Genomic DNA, 27,163 nt, shown 5'->3' with positions numbered 1-27,163 from the left:
GACTGCCAGGCAGTCAGCCACCCTTCCCCTTCCCACCTCCCACCTGTCACTCCCTTCTCAGACTCCAAAACATAACCATTTCTCCAGTCTCCAACCTGTGAGTCAGAGAGAGTCCCAGACAGAGAGTGAGACAGTGACCTGACCTTATCCCCCTTTCCACAGCAAACTGAGCCAGAGACTCCCCTTTCCACAGCAAACTGAGCCAGAGACTCCCCTTTCTACAGGAAACTGAGCCAGAGACCCCCCTTTATACAGCAAACTGAGCCAGAGGCCCCCCCTTCACATCAAACTGAGCCAGAGAGCCCCCTTTCCACAGCTGACACTGACAGAGACCCCCCTTCCCCCACAGCTGACACAGTCAGACAGGAACCCCCCTTCCCCCATAGCTGAGCTTGACACTGACAGAGACCCCCTTTACACACAGCTGACACTGACAGAGACCCCCCTTCCCACAGCTGACACTGAAAGAGACCCCCCTTCCCACAGCTGACACTGACAGAGACCCCCCCTTCCCACAGCTGACACTGACAGAGTCCCCCCTTCCACAGCTGACACTGACAGAGACCCCCTTCCCACAGCTAAATAGACCCCCCCCTCCACCGCTGACAATGAAAGAGAGACCCCCCCTTCCACTGCACAACAGAGATAGTGTCCAATGTCCCGGGTCCTCCATCACAGACATACCCCCCAGAGATACAGAGACCCCCATAATAGCCCCATCATGCCACCAGACACCAGAAAAAGAGTCCCATCCATCAGACATATAGTAGTACCCCCCCAATCAAAAAGACATCACCCCCCCCAGAGACGTCACCCCTCTGAGAGAGGCCAGGCCACTAAATAAATGTCCTCAACTACTACTCTCACTCTCATTATAATAATTAGTTAGTTCGTATTTGTTGGTGATACATACCTGCTGTGTGTGTGTTGTTGTGCACTGCATAGTAGTACTTCACTGAGGAGGACAGTGCTCTCTGGGCTCCAGTGGCTGGCTGGCATGGTGGCTGGGAGCGACTGCAGTGAGGCAGCGCTGGCTGGCTGCGATTGGGGACGCTTGGGGCTCCAGGTCCTGGCTGGCTGCAAGACAACGTGGATACTCTGGGCTCCAGTGGCTTAGCTGGCTGGCTGCAAGGCAGCAGGTGGGGCCGATACCATGCGGGGGATGTTCTTTACCGCTGCACCTCGGGTCAAAGAGGGAAGAGGAAGGGGCAGAGCATTTTATTCAGCTCCCGCACTAATCCACCAATCAGCTCCCGCGCCGATCACCACTGCGGTGTTTTTTTCCCAGGAGCGGGAGGGTGTGGCGTGGCTGGGTGACGTCATTTCCTAATCGATGTTGCCATTCCCTCAAATCAATGCAGAATCACAAATGGTCGCATCGCAATTCATCGATTCGCCAATTAAATTCAGCAGGCCTAAAAGGCATGCACTCCTCCATAACAACAAAAACTGATCAGATGCATATATTAAGTTGCTCTGCAAGATAAACCAACACATAACATCAATAGATATAAACAGGGCTTTTTTTCTGCCGGAACGCGGCGGCGCGCCGTTCCGGAACCTTTGGCAACTCTTTCCTCTCCAGGTTCCAGGGCTGCTGCAGATGAGGGGCGCCGAAGCTGTGTCACTCACATATATTGTAAATCATGAGCAGCTTCACTGTTCTGCGCTTCCAGATGGCCTCTCTGCTGCCTCCAGCACTGGTTGCTAGAATAGCCTGCCGCTTAGCGTCTAGCAACCAGTGACGTCATGTTATGAGGCCGAGGAGAGGTAACAGCATTCAAGTGGCGGAAGAACTTCTTCCCCTGCGCCTAGTTAGTTTTGGCTCCACCCACCTCCTCCAGCATGGCTGAGAGCCTGAAGGGAGCACGTCTGACAAGTTCAGCAAGAGGTAAGTGTGAGCTGCCCTGACCTGCACCAGCACTTGCCTGACTTTGGAGGGTGTCTGAGGATCAGCCTTCTCATCCTTGGATCCGTGCTAAGGAAGTTGCAGCTGGACAGGTCAGCAGGGCTCTCGATGTCAGGAATGTGAACAGACTGTCACTGTGGGTGATTTATAGCTTTGTGAAAGTGAGAATCCCCACCGAGTGGACAAAGCACCCTGCCAGCATCAGCTTTAACCCTTGCTGGGCTAAGAAATAATTAGTGAAGGGGATTAGGCATTGTAAAGGAGAATGGGGGGGGGGGGGTTTGTGAAGAAGTGGCATAATGTGGAGGGGGATGGGGGCCAATGTGTATAGGGGTAATGAATGAAGGAGGGGGAAGTATGTACAGGGAGGAAGTAATGTGCAAAAGAGGGGGAATGGTGTACATCAAATATGGAGGGGAGTAATGTGTACAGGGAAGAGGATAATGTGTGCAAGAGGGGGCTGTGTTTACAGGGAGGGTACTGTATGTACAGAGAAGGGGGTAATGTGTACAGGGAGGGGGTAATGTGTACAGGGAGGGAGCTCTGTGTACAGGGAGGGGGTAATGTGTACAGGGAGGGGGTAATATGTACAGGGAGGGAGCTGTATGTACAGGGAAGGAGCTCTGTGTACAGGGAGGGAGCTGTATGTACAGGGAGGGGGTAATGTGTACAGGGAGGGAGCTGTATGTACAGGGAGGGAGCTCTGTGTACAGGGAGGGAGCTGTATGTACAGGGAGGGGGTAATGTGTACAGGGAGGGAGCTGTATGTACAGGGAGGGAGCTCTGTGTACAGGGAGGGAGCTGTGTGTACAGGGAGGGAGCTCTGTGTACAGGGAGGGAGCTGTATGTACAGGGAGGGGGTAATGTGTACAGGGAGGGAGCTGTATGTACAGGGAGGGGGTAATGTGTACAGGGAGGGAGCTGTATGTACAGGGAGGGGGTAATGTGTACAGGGAGGGAGCTGTATGTACAGGGAGGGGGGTAATGTGTACAGGGAGGGAGCTGTATGTACAGGGAGGGGGTAATGTGTACAGGGAGGGGGCTGTAAGTACAAGGAGGGGGTCATGTGTACAGGGAGGGGGTCATGTGTACAGGGAGGGAGCTGTATGTACAGGGAGGGGGTAATATGTACAGGGAGGGGGCTGTAAGAAAAGGGAGGGGGTAATGTGTACAGGGAGGGAGCTGTATGTACAGGGAGGGGGCAATGTGTATAGGGAGGGGGCTGTAAGTACAGGGAGGGGGTCATGTGTACAGGGAGGGGGTATTGTGTATAGGGAGGGGGCTGTATGTACAGAGAAGGGGGTAATTTTTATAGGGAGGGGGCTGTATGTACAGAGAAGGGGGTAATTTGTATAGGGAGGGGGTAATGTGTACAGGGAGGGGGCTGTATGTACAGAGAAGGGGGTAATGTGTGCTTCAGTCTTCTGAATCTTGCATCTTCTGTGTTACGCAGTTCTAAGCCTTGATCACACCCGTTATTTGGCGACCACTTAATTTTCACCTCTGAGGAAGGCGTGGCTGGGGGTGGGGTTGTGGGCGGAGTTGAGGTGGGGATGTGGGCAGAGTTGGGGTGGGGATGTGGGCAGGGAAGGTGAGTTCCAGCACCTTTTCTCTGAGAAAAAAAAGCCCTGGATATAAACAAGGGGAAAATCCTCAAGTTCGTTGGACATCTTATATTACTCTAAAAACTAGACAATTGATTGCAGAAATGAAAAAACTTGAAGTGAGGAAAAACAGACCTCCTATTAATGAAGCCTTACACTATATTCCCATCTATTACTGGAATCGAAATAAATAGTCACTGTCTAATAGGATTATCCCATGTGCATACAGTAACTATCTGTAGCAAAACAATGCACCAGTAATATGCAGATGGTAAAGAAAAATATAACAATCACCAGTGACTACGGCCATCCGGATAAAGCACCATAGGTGACAGCAACACACCTTGTATATATACCCAATGAATACTCATAATAGACCATACAAGTTACAAAAATAACAAATATAAAGATAAATAAACACACTAAAAATAATAAAACATATATTAAAAATAATAAAAATGTATATCAAAAATACATATTAAAAAAATCCCTAAAACCATAATAATAAACTCATCTGTCAGAAATAAGTCAATTTAAGTTAAAGTCTACATTGGGTCCTAATAAAGTCAAGAACTTGGTCTCAAATAGCCAGATGAACTCTCTGCAACTTAATTGCCGAATAAAATTGCCGCCCCTCCAATGACGGTTCACTTTTTCAATTCCCCAAAATTTTAATCCACTTAGATTTCTCTGGTGACAGATCCTAAAATGTCTGGACACACTATGAGCGATCAGACCCTTTCTAATATTGTTGACGTGTTCCACGACATGTACATGCAATGCTTGTGACGTCCGCCCAATGTACTGTAATTCACATTCACATCCAACATTCCAACATGTACACCACACCTTGCGTAGCACATGTGATGAGATTATCAATTTTATAAGTTTTTTTAATGGCCGTGGAAATAAAGTATTTTTTCTTTTTTATATTCCTCTTACAGCTTCTACTTGTGGCACACTTACCACATGCATAGAAGCCTGACAAAAAGGAGAAAAGACGGTTGTCTCTGACCTTGGGGGAATCCACGACTCCCGGAACTAATCTGTTGTGCAAAGAGGGTGCTTTTTTATAAACAAATTTGGGATATTCAGATACAGAAGGACCCAAGATTTTATCCTGTCTGAGGATGGCCCAGTGTTTCCTGATAATACGCTCAACTTTTTTATAATGCATATTGAAGTCCAAAACTATACGGAATTCATTATTAGCTCCTACTACACACTCCTTATTTAACCACTTTAGGACCGCTCACTGTGCTGCTACTGCGGCACAGTGGAAGCCCTGAGTCCAGCGATGTAGACCTATGTCGCTGGACTCCTAGCTGTCTCGGCGGAGGCTTGCTCCCGCTGTGTTTAGACAATAGCAGGAGTCGGGCCGAAGGAGGAGATGTGGCAATTACTGCCTCTCTTCCCTGATCGTCGGGGAAAGTGTGAGAAAATCCGCCTGCTTGTGTAAACAAAGCAGGCGGATCTTCTCTGTGACAGACAGGGAGAGATTACAGGATTCAGCATAGCTGAACCTGCGATCTCTGTCTCTGCCACAGAACCCCTTCCCCCCACACACGTCAGTAAGCATGAGGCATACATTTAACCCCTTGAGCACCAACAGTGTTAGCCCCTTCCCTGCCAGTGTCATTATTACTGTAACAGTGCATATTTTTATGACTGATTACTGTAGTAATGTCACTAGTCTCCCCAAAAGTGTCAAAATTGTCAGTTAGGGGTCCGATCTGTCCGCCGCAATGTCACAGTCCCGCAAAAAATTGCAGATTGCCGCCATTTACTAGTAAAAAAAAACAATAAAAATGACAAATCTTTCCCAAAGTTAGTAAACGCGATAACTTTTGCTCAAACCAATCAAAATACGCTTATTGCTATTTTTTTTTACCAAAAATACTTAGCAGAAAACAATTTGGCCCAAAATGTTAAAAAATTTAGATTTTTTCATTTTTTTTGGGAATGTTATATATCAGAATGTGAAAAATATTGTTTTTTTTTTTCAAAATTGTCCCTCTTTTTTTCAAAAATTAAAAATCGCACAGGTGATCAAATACCACCAAAAGAAAGCTCTATTTGTGGGAAAAAAAGAACGTAAATTTAATTTGGGTACAGTTTCGCACGACTGCGCAATTGTCCATTAAAGTAACGCAGTGCCGAATCGCAAAATATGGCCTGGTCAGGAAGGGGGTAAAATCTTCCGGTCTTAAAGTGGATAAAAATACGCTCATTGAGAATTTTTTTTGTCAAAGACATGTAGCTAAATACATTTTGGCCTAAATATATAGCAAAAAATTTATCTATTAGATATTTTTTAACTGTCAAAGTAGAAAATGTCAATTTTTTTGCAAACTTTTCACTCTTTTTTTATTAATATCGCAAAAAATAAAAAGCGCAGAGGTGATCAAATACCACCAAAAGAAAGCTCTGTTTGTGGGAAAATTTTTTATTAAATTTTGTTTGGGTACAGCATTGCATGACCGCACAATTGTCAGCTAAATTTGCGCAATGCCAAGTTGAAAAAAGTGGCCTGTCATTGAGCAGCAAAATCTTCCGGGGCTAAAATGGTTAACATGGACTCTCTGTTGATATCTTTTGATATCTTTAAGCTGGTTGAGTTATTTTCTAATGACCTCCTGTTCATATCCCTTTTGTAAGAATCTTTCTGCAAGCACCATAGATTGTGAAGGGAAGTCTGCATCCGAGGTGCAGTTGCATCTTAAACGCATGAACTGCCCCCGGGGGATATTACAAAACCACAATCTATGGTGATAGCTATCCAGAGGGATGTATGTGTTTCGATCCGTTGGTTTAAAGTAATTGCGTGTTTTAAACAAGCCATCCTCTTTGTAGATCTCTAAATCTAGGAATACAATATTCCTATTATCACTCATTTTACCCATGAAAGCTTGAAGGCTAGCCTTGTCTCCCTCCCAGATCATGAATAGGTCGTCGATGTACCACCTGTACCATGATAACTGAGGGGGCGGGTCATAGAATATAATGTCCTCCTCCCAGTGGGCCATAAATTAGTTGGCCACACTGGGAGCGAACCTGGCCCCCATCGCTACCCCTCTCGTCTGTAAGTAGAAGCGATGGTTATATCAAAAATAGTTCTTACACAGACAAAAGTTCAAACTGTTATACAGAAACTTTTTATGTTTTCTGGAGAGGTTTGAATCAGAAAAAGCCCACTGAACAGCTTCTAGGGCATCCGCCGTGATCAATATACTAGATGGTGAACTGGAGAAAGTACTCAAAATTTGTATGATGTTTTTAATATCTTTTAGATACGACTTGGTTTTATGTACCACCGGTTGAAGATAATCTATGTATTGTCCTAAAATGGAGTAAGATCCAATAGTTTTGAAACCCCCCGTTACTCACCCAGCGCTATGGATTAGCGAAAAAACAATAAAATTACACAAATACTGTATATGAGAGACCCTTTTTGGGTATAGCTGCTGCTATAAATGAACAAAATAGTATACCACTTTTGTGTTAAGCTGCTCAGATTAATGGTCCAGGTCCTCCTGAAAAGCAAATCACATTAGCAGCACTTATCAAAATCTTTTTGATCCCAACTGGGATTCGCAGTCCTAAAATCAATATTACAGCGGGTTCAAAGTCTCTTGGTGTAATCAGAATATTCTGTCCTTTCACCATGGTGTTAAACAATCAGGACATGCACCTTCACCACACCTTGTGTGCCACACCCTAGGCAGTGCTCACTCACTTGCTACACATCAATCTCCAGATGAAGGACTGACTCCACTGACTCTCTAATAAAAGAATGCAATTTTATATATATATATATATATATATATATATATATATATATATATATATATATATATATATATAGAGTAAAACATACACGTCACAAATAACAGTAGCGCAAGGATGGTGGAAACCCCTCACCACCACACAGTTGTTTATAAACCTGGTACACAGGTCAAGACCTATATACACAATAAAATCATGTAAAATTACCCTTATGGTTGTTCACAGCACAAACACTAGTCCATAAAGTCCTTGAACTCTAAATACATGCAAATGTAGATAATCTTTAAGTAGTAGTAATAATCCCTGATAGGGGGGGGGACACCCCACTCTCCACCACCACAGTGCCGGGATAATAGCTGGATGGAACACTCACCAAATGTTCATGCCCCCCACTCTCGTGGATCAGGCACACAGCTCATAGGTATTAGAAAGCAAAGCTCCACAGGACCGCCACAGACACCCCTTCGGATAGTATAGCACCCGTGTATGCAAATAAAAAAAGCTCCACTAGTGTGATACCGTTTCCACACAATTTATTAAAATCATCCCGCACAGTGCACTCACTTGTTAAACAGCAGATTATCACATAAGATCATAATCCAACATTACATCGGAGTTGTGGACATCCTTCGGACGCTTACACTGGCTCCACGCCAAGTAGAGAGTTCCTCCTGACACTCCAGTTCCTCCACCGTGTCGGTAACCAAGGATACCGTTTGGTCACGCCCTTCCGCGTTTCGTCATATCCGACTTCAACAGGGGGTGTGACCAAACGGCATGGCGTACGGCCCAATATAAAACAGAGAGGACTGGGTGCACACTGCACCACTACTTCCGGTCTATCAGGCATAAGGAATAAGGAATACGAGTTATAGCAGATCATCCGCTTGTACAATTAACCCCTTCCATGCCGATAAACGGCAAATAGACCACAAAACACTGGGAAAGTGGCGGGTCTGTGATCACCCAGGATTAACAACAGCCCAGTCACAATAAATACCACAGATTACTATGTATTGTGAGCTGGAATGCCTATAAAATATGGGGAGCCATTAAGTAGCTGTCAACAAGACTGGTTTCACCAATCAGTGGCACAGCGCTCCCAATCAGGGTATATACATGTATAAATATACACATCTATAAATTGTTCACCTCCACACCTAAGATTAAATTAATTGAAAATAGGACCAGTGTGAATGTAAAAATAATAATAATATTCAAAGCCATTACGGCTTCATGTGTATATACATTCGGCCCCTCTCAAAGGCCCTAAGACCGGAACAAGGTGTGCTTAGTCGTATCCCATATTATATAAACCACAGCAATAAGCTCACATGTGTATGGGGGCGTATATAAAAAATTGAAGAACACACATATACAGTATAAATCATGATAAAAACACGCATGGAGTTCATAAAATATATAAATGATAAACATTCCAAAAAACTAAAATTCAGAATGAAATTCAGAATAAAATAAAGCGCACACCCCTGGGGATATGCCCCAGACGGAGATCAAAAGAATAATAGAAATTATCACTTTCAAACTCCCCTGGAGGTCCTCAGGGGCTCCTCTACAGTGTTATGCATCACTAATGAAGCAGTTCAAATCTAGCTCAATATTGAGGCCTACTGGATCAAGTGACTGGGTCAGAAAAATCCATTTTGTCTTGCATTTGGACAATTCTCTAACCCAGTTTGCACCTCTCTGTGCCGGGGACACCCGCTCTACTCCCCAAAAATGCAGACCCCCTAGGGTCACGTTGATGGAATTTTCTGAAGTGTGCGGAAACGCTGTGTTCTCACTTTCCTTTTAGAATGTTGCTGATGTGTTCCCCTACCCTCTGCCATATAGTCCGCTTGGTACGCCCAATATATAGCAGATTGCAGGGACACATCAGTGCGTATACAACATGCGTCGTTTCGCATGTCATGAGGTGCTTAATCTCAAATGTTTTGTTTATGGCTGGAACCAAAAACTTTTCCTGTTTCCTCAAATTTGATCTAGCGAAAAAAGCAAGACCAACACCTCCCACATGAGGAAAAACCCTGCCTTCCTGGGATGAAAGAGATATTTGATGGGTCGAGTATTTTCTTGACAATCCTATCACCAGTATTAGGAGAAGCGTTTTAACCTCAGGCAACGAGGGGGTTCTTTACTGTTAGGGCTACAAGATTGTGGAATTCTCTACGACAAGAGATGGTTTCTGCGGGAAGTATGGTGGCTTTCAAAAGACTTTTAGACGTACATCTCAAGAATCAGAACATTCAGGGGTATGTGAGATGATTACGGCCACACGCACCAACACAGGTTGAACTGGATGGACTATTGTGTTTATTCAACCTCACCTACTATGTAACTATGTAATATGTAACTATGTAAATATAGATAAATGATGGAACCTCAGGTAAAACAGGTCCCAAAGTCTTATCCATACATAGTATAGGCCAATGCTTTTTAAAGATATTCTCTACTTTTCTGTAGTCCTCAGAGTAGTCTGATAAGAAGCTCCACTCCTTCTTATTGCCAGATGAGCTCAGAGTGTTGATCTTCTTAATCTCCAAGCATGAACTCCTTGGAACTTCCAAAATCTTCATAATTTCACTAAGCTATTCTCTCTATAGCCTTTGGTTAGAAACCTCTCTTTCAGAATACCCGATTGGGTCAAATAATCAGTGTCAGACGTACAATTACGCCTGACCCTCATAAACTGACCTCGGGGTATATTTTTGAGCCAGGTAGGGTGATGGCCACTCTGTATGGATAGATAGCTGTTTCCATCTTTTGGTTTAAAATACACTTTGGTGGTGAACTTGATATCTTGTCTACGAATGATCACATCCAAAAAGTGTTTCTCCTCCTGACTCCATTGGAAGTCCAACTTGATGTTGTTCTGATTATTATTAAGGTGGCTCATAAAATCCTTCAAAGAAGATTCTGGGCCCTCCCAAATGAAGATAACATCATCAATAAACCTACGGTCTACTAGTATTGAAGTCAAATTTGTCTTCCCATTCCGCCATGAATATATTTGCGAGACTTGGGGCGAACTTAGCGCCCATAGCAACACCTGTTCTTTGACTAGAAAACGTATTTTAATATTGTGGCCCAAACAAAAGTCAAGGGCCTTCTGGATGAAAACCTTTTGTGCAAAGGGTACTTCATCACGTTTGCTCAAAGCCCAATTAAGGGCTAAAAGAGCATCATCGTGTTGGATGATGGTGTAGAGGGATGACACGTCCGCCATCATCAGAAAGGCGGGCGGGTCGTCCCCCAACATCACATCATCCAACTTAACCAACAAATGTCCAACTTAACCAACGAAAGGACACAAATTCCCTTGTGTCCTTAAGGAATGCTTTAGTCCCAAGGACACTGGGCTGTAAAAAGGTATCCAGGTACTGACCAAGTCTTGCGTTCACTTAACCGATACCATTAACAATGGGATGGGGAGGAGGACACGTGGGGCCCTTGTGGACCTTAAGCAGCGTGTAGATGATGGGTATCCGACATACACTCGGGACCAAAAATTTCCTCTCTTTTTTGGTCAACACATGGCTCTTAAAGCCCTTCTCAAACTTGGGGGTCGGATCACAAGGTAATTGCACATAAGTAGCCGTATCACCCAACATCTCTTGTAATTGTCTGTGGTAGAAGTCCTTATTTAAAATTACAACTCCTCCACCCTTCTCAGCGGGCCTGATTATAATTTCCTTACGCTGCTCTAAAGACTCAAGGCCCTCCTGTATGTGTTTGTATTTCTTCACGATGGTGTGATTAAGTGGAAAGGACTGTAAGTCTTGTAAGACTACATTTTTGAAAACCTCCACACAATGGTTGTTTCTAACGGGGGGATTAAATATAGATCTATTCCGCAAACCACTATTAATCCCACCACTTCCACCTCCATTACTAACAGATGTGAAGGGGTTATTAATGAAATAGTTCTTCAAATTCAATTTCCTTATGTATTTGTGTATCAATATACACATTGAATTTATTCATTGCCCGTTTCGGTCCTTGGTCTAAAATGTGTAGTTCGCTTTTAGTCAGTTCCACCCTGCTGATGTTATAAATCGACTCGTTCAGTGCTCTCTCCTTCTCTTTCTTGTGCTGGATCCGTCTTCCAGACCGGACACCTCTTCGGGTTGTGATCTTCTCGGAGTGTCTGACGATCTCCCTGCTGGCCCCGATTGTACGGGCGATGACGAACCCTCCCCCTGCCTGTCCCTAAAAAAGGCTGGTGTCGGGGGGTTCTCTGAACCTCATCATCATCATCATTCCATCTATCTTCCAGGGGTTGGTGACGCTCTTTTAGCCCTTGATTGGGCTTTGAGCAAACGTGATGAAGTACCCTTTGCACAAAAGGTTTTCATCCAGAAGGCCCTTGACGTTTGTTTGGGTCACAATTATTTTTGGTATTAAAATACGTTTTTTAGTCAAAGAACAGGTGTTGCTATGGGCGCTAAGTTCGCCCCAAGTCTCGCAAATATATTCATGGCGGAATGGGAAGACAAATTTGTCTTCAATACTAGTAGACCCGCATTGAAATATTACCGTAGGTTTATTGATGATGTTATCTTCATTTGGGAGGGCCCAGAATCTTCTTTGAAGGATTTTATGAGCCACCTTAATAATAATCAGAACAACATCAAGTTGGACTTCCGATGGAGTCAGGAGGAGATACACTTTTTGGATGTGATCATTCGTAGACAAGACACCAAGTTGACCACCAAAGTGTATTTTAAGCCAAAAGATAGAAACAGCTATCTATCCATACAGAGTGGCCATCACCCTACCTGGCTCAAAAATTTTCCCCCGAGGTCAGTTTATGAGGGTCAGTCATAATTGTAAATCTGACGCTGAATATTTGACCCAATCGGGTATTCTAAAAACTGAATTTTTGTAAAATCTTACCTGTAAAATTCCTTTCTCTGAGTCCTCCGACAGTCGCCGCCGCCTCTAAGTCATCACTGTTGGGTATTGACTTCTGCTCCGCAGGAGTAGCTAGGCATAAAGACTTAGTCAAAAGAACAAAGGTATTTGCATATACACACCCATGGGGGCTGTCCCATCTGGTCAATACCCCCCTGCAGTGACCACTCCCAACTCAGTTTGGTAGCATAGCAGTAGGTAATAAGAACCCCAAAAGAGGGGCGGGGGCGGGGACTGTCGGAGGACTCAGAGAAAGGAATTTTACAGGTAAGATTTTACAAAAATTTAGTTTTCTCTTACGTCCTCCGACAGTCGCCGCCGCCTCTAAGTCATCACTGTTGGGATGTCCCAAAGCAGTATAGACATGAGGGGTGGGAGACGCAACCATAGAAAAGGCAACGCAGTACCCACATCAGAGAAAGGAACCTTACATGCACAGTAAGAGAACCTGCTGGGCAACAGAAAACAATGCTCAACAGAAGCAACAGCCCAGGAAAGCAAATACCAACAGCCAGGGACCCATAAAAAAACAAGGGTCCTTCATGGCACTGCCGCACTGAGAACCTTGCGGCCAAAGGAGGCATCAGCTGACGCCAGAACATCTACTTTGTAGAATTTGGAAAAAGTGTGCACCGACGACCAGGTCGCAGCCTTGCACACCTGGGCCACCGAGGCCCGATGCCAATAGGCCCAGGACGCACTCACAGATCTGGTAGAGTGCGCCTTAACAGGGAAGGGTGGAACCCGTTCCTTCAAGGCGTAAGCCTGTTCAATGGTCTGTCTAATCCATTTGGCAATAGTCGCTGCAGATGCAGCCATGCCCTTCCGAGGTCCCTCAGGAAGGACAAAGAGTGAGTCCGTCTTCCGAAAGGACTCCGTAGACGACAGGTAAACCCTGATCGCCCTGACAACATCCAAAGAATGCAGAGCAACCTCCTTAGGATGCTTAGGCTTCGTACAAAGCAAAGGCAGGACAATGTCCTCCTTAATGTTAAACTCAGAGACCACCTTAGGAAGAAAGGAGGGATGCGGACGCAAGACCACCTTATCCCGGTGAATCACCAAGTATGGAAAACGGCAAGATAAAGCTGCCAGTTCTGACACCCTGCGACCTGAAATGATCGCCACCAAAAAGGCAACCTTCTTAGACAGCAGAGGCAACGTGTTAGGAATGCTTCCTGAGCACACTGATGTGCTGTCATGATTCTGCAATGCAAAGGGTTAACCTAGAGCAGACTAATTGCAGTAATTGGCAAACAGGCTGCCTTATTTAAACAGCTCAGAAGCACTGTGTCTTCGCTGTCTTGTCTGCAGCTCTTCCTGTGTTCCTGAAGCCTGCTTCTTGTTACCTGTTTGATATCCGTCTGACCTTTGGCTTGTTCCTGACCTTGTCGACCTGCTGCCCGTCCTGACCCCCGGCTTGTTTGACCATTCTCTCGGATCTCCCTTGTCTGCTTATCTGCCTTCGGATCTTGACCGGTTTCTCCCTTGGTGGGGCGACCCTGAGGACTGCGACCTGGTATCCACACGCAGCAAAGTCCATCCTCACCACTAGAGGCCCTGGCGAAAACCGGTGGATACTTAGATTCCGCACCTCAGGTTAGCCTGTGTCACTTACCTTGGGGGGTCCCGCCTAAGCTCCGCCCTCCAGCACACGTGGGGCCTTCCTCTGCCATCAGGCTACCACTTGTATCCCTAACAGTACAAGACAGCCATGACGGAGCCTGCAAGAGAAGCCTCACCGTTGGAAGAGATCTGCCAACACCTCGCAGCCCTGTCTCAAGCCGTAAAGTCGCTTCAAGACGGCTACACACAGCTAGAGGAATGGCTGCGCTCTACGACACTTCAGGGGGATCTTCCTGTATTATCTGCTTCCTCTCCTGCTGCAGCACCCTCTGGACCTGCTTCTGGCCCTACCGTAGTGATGCTGCCACCAGAACCTCGAGTTCCTGCTCCAGAAAAATATTCCGGGGATCGCAGTAAATTCCGCGCATTTCGCAATGCCTGCCAGCTGTATTTCTCCCTGCAACCTCAAACCTTTTCTTTGGAGACCACCAAGGTGGGGTTTGTTATCTCCCTGCTCCTAGGCGAACCCCAGTCCTGGGCTCTTCGGCTCCTTGAAGAGGGCAGCCCCCATTTAAACTCCTTACGGTCATTTTTTGAGGCCATGGCACAGCTCTATGATGACCCGCAGCGATCCTCCATCTCAGAAGCTGCGCTTCATGTTCTTCAGCAGGGTCGCAGGCCCGTAGAGGACTACGTCACTGACTTCCACCGCCTCAGTTCCGATACGTCCTGGAACGAAGCAGCACTCCGGTATCAGTTCCGTCTCGGTTTGTTGGAAGGACTGAAGGACGAGCTGGCGCGGGTAGGTGTCCCCGACGCCTTGGAAGATTTGATTTCCCAGGCCATTCAAATCAACCGGCGGCTACGGGAATGCAGAGCAGAACGATCTCCGCAGCAGTTCAGACCAGCCTGGAAGCTACCAGTTGCTCCTCCTGCATACTTTTCTTCCGCTGGGTCAGCTCCTACCAACCCCGCTCCCGCTGGAGTTGCCTCAGATACGCCTGAACCTATACAACTTGGGATCATACGGCCTGCTTTGTCCCCGGAGGAGAGACGCCGTCGCCAGTTGGGTAACCTGTGCCTGTATTGCGGTGAAGCTGGCCACTATGTGCGCTCCTGCCCGGCAAAATACCATAAGTTCCTGCCAGCCTCACCATCCAGTTGTGTGGCATCTGTTAACAGTTCCTCCCACCTAGCCTTTCCTGTGTCATTACAGCTTCCGGAAGGACCCGTCCCAGTTACAGCAATCATTGACTCGGGAGCCTGCCGTTGTTTCATTGATCGCTCGTTTGCCCTGCAACATGGTGTACCTCTCCGGCTCAAGACCCAGGACCTCACCATCTTCCTGGCTGATGGCTCCCACATCAAATCCGGGCCCGTGACCCAAGAAACTTTTCCCCTTCCTATGGTCTCCTCCTCCGGCCATAAGGAACTGATTAGCTTGGATGTTATCAAATCCCCCTTATTTCCCATTATTCTGGGATTACCGTGGTTGCAAGCACATAACCCACAAGTCAATTGGATCACAGGCACCATCCAGTTCCCATCTCTGTACTGCAAGAATTCCTGTCTACCCGCTCCTCCTGAATTCCCCAAGACTCTGTTCTGTCTTGAATCTGAACCTGATGTATGTTCTGTGGTGCCCAAAGCATACCATGATTTCCTGGACGTATTCAGCAAACGGGGAGCAGAGACCTTGCCCCCCCACCGTCCATTTGACTGCCCCATCGACTTGCTCCCAGGAGCCGAAATCCTGTTCGGCCAGATTTACCCACTTTCTGAACGTGAGCTGGACGTCTTAAAAGACTATGTAGACGAAAGTCTGAAGAAGGGGTTCATCCGTCCCTCTACCTCTCCAGCAGGGGCAGGTATCTTCTTCGTAGAGGAGAAGGATCACACCCTCCGACCATGCATTGATTATAGGGATTTAAATAAAGTTACTATTAAAAACCGTTATCCCCTTCCTCTAGTCCCCGAACTCTTTCAGAGACTCAGATCTGCCGTCCTGTTTACTAAGCTGGATCTTCGTGGGGCGTACAACTTGGTGCGCATCCGAGAGGGCGACGAATGGAAGACTGCTTTCCACACTAGATTCGGACATTTCGAATACCTGGTAATGCCATTTGGCCTTTGTAATGCTCCTGCCACGTTCCAACACTTTGTGAACGACATCTTCAGGGATTGGTTGGATATCTTTGTCATCGTATACTTGGATGACATCCTAATCTTCTCAACATCCCTAGAGCAGCATCGCGAGCACGTTCGAAATGTCCTCGGTCGCCTTCGCCAGCATGGTCTCTACGCCAAGGCCGAGAAGTGCGTTTTTGAACAGAACAGTATCCCGTTTCTGGGGTTAATAATTTCCACAGAAGGAATAGAGATGGATCCTCAGAAGGTCTCTGCCATTCTGGACTGGCCACCTCCATCAGACAAAAAGGGAGTACAGCTCTTCGTTGGCTTCGCCAATTTTTATAGGAGGTTCATTAAGGGGTTCTCCAACATCATAGCCCCTATTACTCACCTTACTAAGAAGAATGTCCGCTTCCAGTGGACCCCAGAAGCTCAGTCCGCCTTCTCGGTTCTTAAAAAACATTTTACCTCTGCCCCTATCCTGAGTCACCCGGATCCTGCTTTACCCTATCTCCTGGAGGTAGATGCATCGGAAGTTGCGGTCGGGGCAGTCATCTCCCAAAGACAGGGAACTAAAGACTTAACTCACCCAATAGACTTCTTTTCCCGGAAACTCTCTCCTGCGGAGAAAAATTATGATGTCGGGGACCGGGAACTCCTGGCTATCAAGGCCGCTCTCGAAGAGTGGAGATATCTACTGGAAGGAGCATCACACCCGATTCTGATATTTACCGATCATAAGAACCTTGAGTACTTAAGATCTGCAAAGCGACTTAGACCCCGCCAGGCCCGATGGGCACTCTTCTTCTCCAGATTCTCGTTCCATATTACCTATCGGCCCGGGTCGAAAAATTTAAAACCGGATGCCCTGTCCCGGATGTTTGATAATCCTAAAGAAGATTTGGTACCTGACACTATCCTGTCAGAGAAAAACTTCCTGCTCCTGCTCACTAGCCTGAAATCCCATCTTGAGCAAGCCTCTGCCAACATTTCCGGTCCACCTGGGATACCTCTGTCACGCAAGGATGGTTTGTTGTGGGCTAAGGACAAAATCTTTGTCCCGGAGGGAGTCAGAGTTTCGGTTCTAGCTGCCTGCCATGACCACCCTCTGGCTGGCCATTTTGGTGTTCATAGGACCCTTGACCTCATGCAACGCCCCTTTTGGTGGCCTGAGATGGAAAAAGACTGCAGAAGTTATGTGTCTTCCTGTGTTTCTTGCTCCAGGAGTAAAACCACCAGAAGTAAGGCGTGGGGTCTCCTCAGACCACTCCCCATCCCTGACCGGCCCTGGCAAACTATCGCCATGGACTTTATCGTGGAACTTCCACCTTCGGCCGAGTGCTCCGCCATTTTTGTGGTTGTAGACCGGCTTACTAAGATGGCCCACTTTCTACCCCTCAAAGGTACCCCCTCTGCGAAAGAAACTGCAGAAGTCTTTATTAGGGAGATCGTGCGACTCCACGGGGTACCCAAGAACATTATCTCAGACAGAGGGGTACAGTTCACGTCCCGCTTTTGGAGGGCCTTGTGTAAGCTACTAAAAATTGAATTATCTATGTCTTCAGCTTACCACCCGCAGACGAACGGGCAAACAGAGAGAACGAACCAGACCCTGGAACAATATCTCCGGTGCTTTACCACCTTCGTCCAGGACGACTGGGTAGCATTACTACCATTTGCGGAATTTGCCTTTAATAATTCACTACATTCTGTCACCGGGCAATCTCCCTTCTTTGCCAATTATGGATTTCATCCTTCCTTTCTGCCTGACTTCCCATCTGATTCCGGAGTGCCCGCAGTTCAGGTCACCATTGACTTCTTCACGAGTAACAACAAACTTCTGCAGGACACCTTGGCCAAGGCTCAGATAGCGTCCAAAAGAATCTTTGATGGGAAAAAGAGGGGAGAACTGATTCTCCAACCAGGTGACCAGGTCTTTTTATCTACAGCTAACCTCCGCTTGGCATGCCCATCCAAGAAGTTGGCTCCCAGGTTTATCGGCCCATTCCCTGTTAAAAGAAGACTCAATGCCGTGTCCTATGAGCTATCCTTACCTGATACCCTACGGATCCATCCTGTGTTCCATGTCACTCTTTTAAAACCCGTAGTTCCCGACGCCTTCCCCGGCAGAAGCCCTGGACCTCCGGAACCAGTGATGGTGGATGGCGACATGGAGTACGAAGTTGAGGCTGTACTTGATTGCCGGAAAAGAGGTAACCAGCTTCAGTTCCTTATTAAATGGAAGGGTTATGGGCCGGAAGAGAATTCACGGGAACCTGAGAGTAACATTCATGCCGCAGACCTGATCCAGGCGTTTTTTCTTGCCCATCCTCAGAAAAGCAGTTTGTTGGGCACCCGGAGGTTGCCTTTAAGGGGGGGCAATGTTAGGAATGCTTCCTGAGCACACTGATGTGCTGTCATGATACTGCAATGCAAAGGGTTAACCTAGAGCAGACTAATTGCAGTAATTGGCAAACAGGCTGCCTTATTTAAACAGCTCAGAAGCACTGTGTCTTCGCTGTCTTGTCTGCAGCTCTTCCTGTGTTCCTGAAGCCTGCTTCCTGTTACCTGTTTGATATCCGTCTGACCTTTGGCTTGTTCCTGACCTTGTCGACCTGCTGCCCGTCCTGACCCCCGGCTTGTTTGACCATTCTCTCGGATCTCCCTTGTCTGCTTATCTGCCTTCGGATCTTGACCGGTTTCTCCCTTGGTGGGGCGACCCTGAGGACTGCGACCTGGTATCCACACGCAGCAAAGTCCATCCTCACCACTAGAGACCCCGGTGGATACTTAGATTCCGCACCTCAGGTTAGCCTGTGTCACTTACCTTGGGGGGTCCCATCTAAGCTCCGCCCTCCAGCACACGTGGGGCCTTCCTCTGCCATCAGGCTACCACTTGTATCCCTAACACAACGATATATCCCGAATGTTTTCAAAGGGAGCACGCTGTAACACAGACAGAACCAAGTTCAAGTCCCATGGAGGTAAGGGCTCCTTCCTGGAAGGAGCCAAATGTCGCACACCTTGAATGAAGGTGCGAACCAGAGAATGGGACGCCACAGGGCGTTGGAAAAGAATAGCCAGTGCGGACACCTGGCCCTTGATCGTGGCCAGCGCCAAACGCTGGTCCACACCAGACTGGAGAAAAGCCAACACTCTCGACACCGAGTACGAGCGAGGGGAGAACCCCCTGGACTCACACCAGGCGAAATAAGCCTTCCAGGTACGGTAATAGATTTTACCAGAGGAGGTTTTCCTAGCCTTGACATGGGTAGGGATGACCTCAGGGGAGAGACCCCTGTCCTTCAGGACCTGGGTCTCAACAGCCAGGCCGTTAAAACTAGCGATTGTAAAGCAGGATGGAAGATTGGACCCTGAGACAGGAGATCTTCTCGCAGAGGCAGTCGCCACTGCCAGGTGAACAACGTCGGCTTACCAGGACAGGCGTGGCCAGTCCGGAGCCACCAGAATCACCAGGTGCGGTTCCGAGGCTAACCTGCGGGGAACCTGGATAGCAACTGAATCGGAGGATAGGCATACATCAGACGATACTGATGCCAAGGGGCCACTTACGCATCCGAGGCGTCCGCCAGCGGATCGCGATTTCTTGCAACAAACCTTTCCACCTTTCGGTTTAGCTGAGATGCGAACAGATCCATGTCCGGGGATCCCCACTTCGCACACAACATTTGGAAGACCTCCGGGTGCAGGGACCATTCCCCCTGGTCCAGGGTCTGGCGGCTCAGATAGTCGGCCTGCCAATTCTCCACACCCGGAATGTGAACTGCTGAGATCGCCGGGACGTGAGTCTCGGCCCAAGACAGAATGTCGGTCACCTCCCGGGCCGCCCGAGCACTCCTGGTGCCCCCTTGGTGGTTGATGTAAGCCATCGTAGTAGCATTGTCTGTCTGTACCCGGACAGGACGGCCCCGAAGACGGTCCGACCACTGGAAGAGACAGAGTTTTATCGCTCGCAATTCCAGCACATTTATCGGGAGGGAGGACTCCTCCTCCGACCAAGTGCCCTGGGTAGACAGGTAGCTCAGGACTCCACCCTAGCCCGACAGGCTGGCATCCGTGGTAATCACCGTCCACACCAACGGACGGAAGGACTTGCCTTCCGCCACCGACGGGGACTGGAGCCACCACAGAAGAGCCAATCTGGTCTGACGACTCAAGGAGACACTCAGATCCAGGGACTGAGGCAGTCTGTCCCACCTGTCCAGGATCTCCACTTGGAGAGCCCGCGTGGGAAACTGAGCAAAGGGTATCGCCTCAAAGGCCGATACCATCAACCCCAGGCCCCGCATACAGGTCCTGAGTGACGAGGATGGGTTGTCCCTGAGGGACCTGATCTCGTCCCGCAAAGTCCGGAGCTTGTCTTCCGGCAAGAACACCTTTGCCTGAGCAGAGTCCAGAATCATTCCCAGATAGGGAAGACGAATCGATGGAGACAACGTCGATTTCTGAACGTTGATGGTCCATCCAAACTCCTGGAGCGTCTGTACCGTGGTGGACAGATCGCGCACTAGGTCCTGGCTGGCACGTGATCTCAGAAGTAGATCGTCCAGGTACCCCAAGACCGCAATGCCCTGTGCCCTCAGCAGGCCCAGAAGCGGCGCCAACACTTTGGTAAAAACCCTAGGTGCCGAAGCAAGACCGAAAGGTAACGCCACAAACTGGTAGTGGTCCTCTGCGATAGCAAACCGAAGGTACCGCTGATGACCCTCGAAAATGGGGATGTGCAGGTACGCATCTTTTAGATCTATCGAGGCCAGGAATTCTCCTGGACTCAAGGTGGCCACCCTTGAACGGAGAGACTCCATATGGAACTTCGAACATGCACAAAGCGGTTCAGTGCTTTCAGGTCCAGAATTGGATGCACTTTGCCCTCCTTTCTGGGCACAGTGAACAGATTGGAATAAAATCCCCGAAACCTGTCCCGATGAGGCACCGGGACAATCACCCCCTGAGCAAGAAGGTCCTGTACCACTTGGTGCAGGTCCTGCAGACGTCCCGGAGGCAAATGAAGATTTGAGGGAAAGAATCTGTCCGCTGGCCGGGAAAGGAATTCGATCTTGTACCCCGATCAAATGATTTCCTGAACCCACCTGTCCGATATCCGGAGCAGCCAATGTTGGAGGAAACCGCGCAAACTTCCCCCCACCCCTGAAATGGGTGAGGGCGCCCCTTCAGGCAGAGGTGGACTGACCCGCCTAGCCGGCATTGTCAGACTTCTGCTTACCCGCCCAGGGCTTCTTCTGGCTGCCCTGGGCCTTGAAGGACTTGCCCTTGGATTGGTTCTGAAAGGCACGAAAGGACCCCTGAGTGGATCTAGGCGCAGAACCCCGCTTGCCACGAAAGGACTTGTTCTTCGGGTTCTGGGGCAGCAAAGTGCTCTTGCCCCCTGTGACGCCTTTCACCAGGGTATCCAACGCCTCGCCAAAAAGGCGAGAGCCAGCATAGGGAAAATCAGCAACTGTTTTCCGCGAGGACTGGTCAGCCGACCAGCTCTTTAGCCATATCAGTCGCCAGTTAAGTACCGAGACACTAGAGAGGCGTGCTACTAAAGGAGCCCATTTAAGGCCGCATCACACAGATACATGATTCCTTGGTGGATTTGATCCACCATTTCCTGCCGGGCAGGCGGAACATCATCAGACACAAGGTTGCTCCTAAGCACCTTAGTCCAATCAGCCACCGCCTGAGCCACCAAAACGGACGCGAAAATGGGTCTGAGCAACGAACCCGCCACCGTATAGGAATGGCGGGCTAGAGACTCCAACCGCCGGTCCGTGGGATCCCGGAAAACCGGGGTATCCTCAGAAGGAACCAAGGTACCCTTGTTTAACACGGCCACAGTGTGATCCACCTGTGGAGGCACACACCATCGTGATTCCGTAGCCGGTGCAAAGGGATAAAGCAATTTGAACCGACTAGGCACCAGGAATGGACATTTTAACGTGCGCCACATTTCATTAACAGTGTAAAGAAATTCAGCTGGGCAGGGAAAAACCTGCGCCGACTTGCGGGTCCTGTGCGTCCCAAACGAGGACACAACGCCCGGAGGACTGGGCTCATCCTTCAAATGTAGTGTTTCCTTAACAGAAACAATTAATTCATCCATGGTCGCCCGCTCTTCAGGTGACCCCGGGGAGGAGGTATCAACCCCCTCCACCTCTGCCTCCCCCTCAGACCCCAGTGGGTCTAAGGATGAGCGAGACCCTGAAAAGGGCACGCTCACCACAGCAGCCATATCACCATCTGAATCAGAGGAGAGAGACAATCTGGGCCTCTTTTTAGCAGCACGTTCAGCCATCAGCATTTCCATATTTGACACCAAAGTCACCACTACAGCGGCCAAATCAGGTCTCAGATGGGCCACAGGAGAACTGGGGACCCCCACCAGAGCTGGGGGGAATTTGCTGTCCTGAGAATCCATTGCTCAAGGTTACAAAACAACAGTGCAAGAAGTTTGTACTGCCCTTTTAAGATCGCTGCGGAGTGCGCAGCCCACCGCTACAGCTACAGTGACAAAGACCCCCAAACAGGAGAAGAAAAAACTGAGCCAGAAGCAACAATACAGAAAGATATTGAGAGCGTTAACCTGCAGAGCCCCGCAGTGTTGCCACCGCTGTCCTGCTTCAGAGGAAAAGGAAGTGCTGCTAGAGTAGGCTGAACATATAGGCTGCATGACTCAGGGAAAATGGCTGCCCCATAGGATTGCATGGAAGGCTCCACCAAAATGGCCACCGCACATGGGGTCGGAACGATCGTTCTGCTACTGCAAAATGGCGGCGGATGGCGCCAAAACAGCATGTAGTATTGCCCATAGAGAAGCCAAACATGCCTGCCCATACCTAAAATGGCGGACCGCGCGGATTTACCCTGCTGTGGCCGCCACACACACAGTCTGCACCCCCAACAAGCACCGAAGTGACACAGGGAAGGGGACCCCCAAAACCTACAGCACCGCAGCACATGCACAAGCGATCCCCGCAGGGACCGCATCAGGGAGTCACACAGGCACAGACATGGGGGACACACAGCAACACAGACTGCCACCCCAGACAGAGGCCCCACACAGAAGTACTTACCTGTACCAGATGGCGTGGGGTGCCTCTATGAACGGAAAGCCGCTGTCCTCATCTGACAGGGAGTGCCGTTAGCCAGGGATATGACACTGCAGCATCGCAGATGTGTCCTGTGAGGTAGCCACCTCACGGCTGCATCCCTGCTGCGAACAGGGATGGGTCGTTCACAGTGCCAGGACGAACCACGGCTGAACGCTCAATGGCGGGCTGGGGGTCCATCTGACCCTCTGCCCTGGAGAACCAGGGCGGTCAGTCCGAATCCCAGCACCGCATGATCCATCTTCTTCCGAAGAGTCGACTAAAAACTAAAAGCTGACAAAATAAACAGCTAGTAAAGTAAAATCTAGATTAAAGAAAATCAAATAAAAGATTAGATAGGCTGAGACTGTAGCCCCAGCACAGGGAAGCCTAACTACTCCTGACGCTAGGCAGAATGAAACTGAGTTGGGAATGGTCACTGCAGGGGGGTATTGACCAGATGGGACAGCCCCCATGGGTGTGTATATGCAAATGCCTTTGTTCTTTTGACTAAGTCTTTATGCCTAGCTACTCCTGCGGAGCGGAAGTCAATACCCAACAGTGATGACTTAGAGGCGGCGGCGACTGTCGGAGGATGTAAGAGAAAGAGAGGTTTCTTGCCAAAGGCTATAGAGAGAATAGCTTAGATAGTGAAATTATGAAGATTTTGGAAGTTCCAAGGAGTTCATGCTTGGAGATTAAGAAGATCAACACTCCGAGCTCATCTGGCAATAAGAAGGAGTCGAGCTTCTTATCAGACTACTCTGAGGACTACAGAAAAGTAGTACTATCTATAAAAAGCATTAGCCCATACTATGTATGGATAAGACATTGGGACCTGTTTTACCTGAGGTTCCATCATTTATCTATAGGAGGGCACCTCATTTTGGTGATAGGATTGTCAAGAAAATACTCAACCCACCGAATAACTCTTTCTTCTCAGGAAGGCAGGGTTTTTCCACACGTGGGAGGTGTAGGTCTTGCTTTTTCGCTAGATCGAATTTGAGGAAACGGGAAAAGTTTTTGGTTCCAGCCATTAACAAAACATTTGAGATTAAGCACCTCATGACATGCGATACGACGCATGTTGTATACGCACTGATGTGTCCCTGCAATCTGCTATATATTGGGCGTACCAAGCGGACTATACGGCAGAGGGTAAGGGAAAAGGAAAGAGAGAACACAGCGTATCCACACACTTCAGAAAATTCAATCAACGCGCCCCTAGGGGTCTGCATTTTTGGGGAGTGGAGCGGGTGTCCCCGTCACAGAGAGGTGCAAACTGGGTCAGAGAATTGTTCAAATGCGAGACAAAATGGATTTTTCTGACCCAGTCACTTGATCCAGTAGGCCTCAATATTGAGCTAGATTTGAACTGCTTCATTAGTGATGCATAACACTGTAGAGGAGCGCCTGGGGACCTCCAGGGGCGTTTGAAAGTGACTGATTTCTATTATTCTTTTGATCTCCGTCTGGGGCATATCCCCAGGGGTGTGCGCTTTATTTTATTCTTAATTTCATTCTGAATTTTAATTTTTTGGAATGTTTATCATTCATATATTTTATGAACTCCATGCGGTTGAGTTTTTATCATGATTTATGTATGTGTGTTCTTTAATTTTTTATATACATCCCTATACACATGTGAGCTTATTGCTGTGGTTTATATGATATGGGATACGACTAAACACACCTTGTTCCGGTCTTAGGGCCTTTGAGAGGGGCCGAATGTATATACACATGAAGTCGTAATGGCTTTGAATATTATAATTATTTTTACTTTCACACTGGTCCTATTTTCATTGAATTTAATCTTAGGAGTGGAGGTGAACAATTTATAGATGTGTATATTTATACATGAATATACCCTGATTGGGAACGCTGTGCCACTGATTGGTGAAAACGGTCTTGTAGACAGCTACTAAATGGATCCCCATATTTTATAGGTATTCCAGCTCACAATACATTGTAATCTGTGGTATTTATTGTGACTGGGCTGTTGTTAATCCTGGGTGATCACAGACCCGCCACTTTCCCAGTGTTTTGTAGTCTATTTGCCGTTTATCGGCATGGAAGGGGTTAATTGTACAAGCGGATGATCTGCTATAACTCGTATCCCTTATGCCTGATAGACCGGAAGTAGTGGTGCAGTGTGCGCCCAGTCCTCTCTGTTTTATATAGGGCAGGGTACGCCACTATAAAAGAGTACGCCGTGCCGTTTGGTCACACCCCCAGTTGAAGTCGGATATGATGAAACGCATAGGGGCATGACCAAATGGTGTCCTTGGTTACCGACACGGCGGAGGAACTGGAGTGTCCGGAGAAACTCTCTACTTGGTGTGGAGCCAGTGTAAGCGTCCGAAGGATGTCCACAACCCCGATGTAATGTTGGATTATGATTTTATGTGATAATCTGCTGTTTAACAAGTGAGTGCACTGTGCGGGATGATTTTAATAAATTGTGTGGAAACGGTATCGCACTAGTGGAGCTTTTTTTCTTTGCATACCTTGGGTGCTATACTATCCGAAGGGGTGTCTGTGGCGGTCTGGTGGAGCTTTGCTTTCTAATACCTATGAGCTGTGTGCCTGATCCACGAGAGTGGGGGGCATGAACATTTGGTGAGTGTTCCATCCAGCTATTATCCCGGCACTGTGGTGGGGGAGAGTGGGGTGTCCCCCCTAATATCATGGATTATTACTACTCCTTGAAGATTGTCTACATTTGCATGTATTTAGAGTTCATGGACTTTATGGACTAGTGTTTGTGCTGTGAACAACCATAAGGGTAATTTTACATGATTTTATTGTGTATATAGGTCTTGGCTTGTGTACCAGGTTTATAAACAACTGTATGGTGGGGAGGGGCTCCCACCATGATTGCGCTACTGTTATTTGTGACATGTATGTTTTACTATTTATATATATCAAATTGCATTCTTTTATTTGTACTATTTAAGTAACAGCATTCATTTTCCTACCTGACTCCTAAGCACATAGGGTTACTCTCTTTATTTCTACTTGTATCACACTTTAGTGAGTATCATTTATACTGACTCTCTGCCAGTATATTCCTCGAATGTGTCCTGGTGCACCAGAGTTGAGGATGGAAGATACAATGACAAAGGGAGGACTCATAGGGCAATATTACAAAAAAATACACACTCTTTATTGCAGACAACCCTTTCCCTTCTCCCATTACACTCACTATATTCAAGGCATAAAACGTTCAAAATCCATAAATCATTCTGGGATTTCATTGGATCATATGGAGGTCATTGATATTAATATTCCTGTCATCAGTATTAAACATTCTCCCTCTGCGTTTGTTAACCACTTAAGCCCCGGAGGATTTGGCTGCTCAAAGACCAGAGGCCTTTTTTCAACTTGGCACTTCGTGACTTTAACTGACAATTGCGCGGTCATGCAATGCTGTACCCAAACGAAATGTATGTCCTTTTTCTCTTACGTCCTCTGACAGTCGCCGCCCACTCATATAGTCTTCACCATAGGCGTGCGCACGGGGTGTTCCGGGTGTGCCCAGGCACACCCTAATCACCCTCCCCTGTCCAGGGTCGGCAAGGTGTCTGCACATGGACACTGGTGTCCATGAGCGGTCCTTGCCGGTCCGTCACGCCACCAATGACTTTTTTCAGTCGAGTCTCTCTGTCTGAGACTCTTCCCGACTCTTCCTTTCACTGAAAAAAATAGCTGCTCCGCCTCTCTGCTGCCTCCTCAGCCAATAGGAACACAGTGTACACGCCCCCTTCCCCAGCGCGCCTTGTTTGATATCTGAGCAGGAGATGCTGACTGCTGGAGAGGAGAGGAGAGTACACTGTCTGCAGCCTTTAGAAGTAGGTAAGTTGGGGAAGATAATCTAAATGTATTTTTGCCAGTACTTACCTTGCCGAGGAGGGGGAGAGGCTGTGTTTTCTCTTCCTGTCTCTGAGTCAGTTAGTTGTTTTTTCTGTGAGGAGCAGTGCACTGATTCTGGAGAGAGGATATTCTCTAAACTTCTCCCCCAATCTCTGCTACACCTCCCTACTCATTACCTGCCCACCTCCTCCTCTTCTGCATTACCACATCCAATGTCAGTGAGCTGCTGGAGCACTACAAGTACCAGC

At 47.9% G+C, this 27,163-nt stretch overlaps 2 protein-coding genes across 5 annotated transcripts in view; one reads left to right on the top strand and one right to left on the bottom strand.

The window, feature by feature from the left end:
- Window positions 1-9,896, bottom strand: part of LOC309544498 (uncharacterized protein) — a gene marked incomplete at its 5' end in the record, with an annotated part of 45,776 nt that extends 35,880 nt beyond the window's left edge. Inside the window, 1 exon segment of the mRNA XM_082243404.1 lies at window positions 9,774-9,896. Within this exon segment, the coding sequence (XP_082099530.1) occupies window positions 9,774-9,896 (123 nt within the window).
- Window positions 1-27,163, top strand: part of SEMA6B (semaphorin 6B) — a 1,069,016-nt gene that overhangs the window by 360,839 nt on the left and 681,014 nt on the right. The window lies entirely within an intron of this gene.

Source organism: Pelophylax lessonae, assembly GCF_965119305.1.
Source record: "Pelophylax lessonae genome assembly, chromosome: 1".
Lineage (NCBI taxonomy): Eukaryota > Metazoa > Chordata > Amphibia > Anura > Ranidae > Pelophylax > Pelophylax lessonae.
The sequence above is the reverse complement of the archived record's forward strand: the minus strand, read 5'-3'. Positions and strand labels throughout refer to the sequence as shown.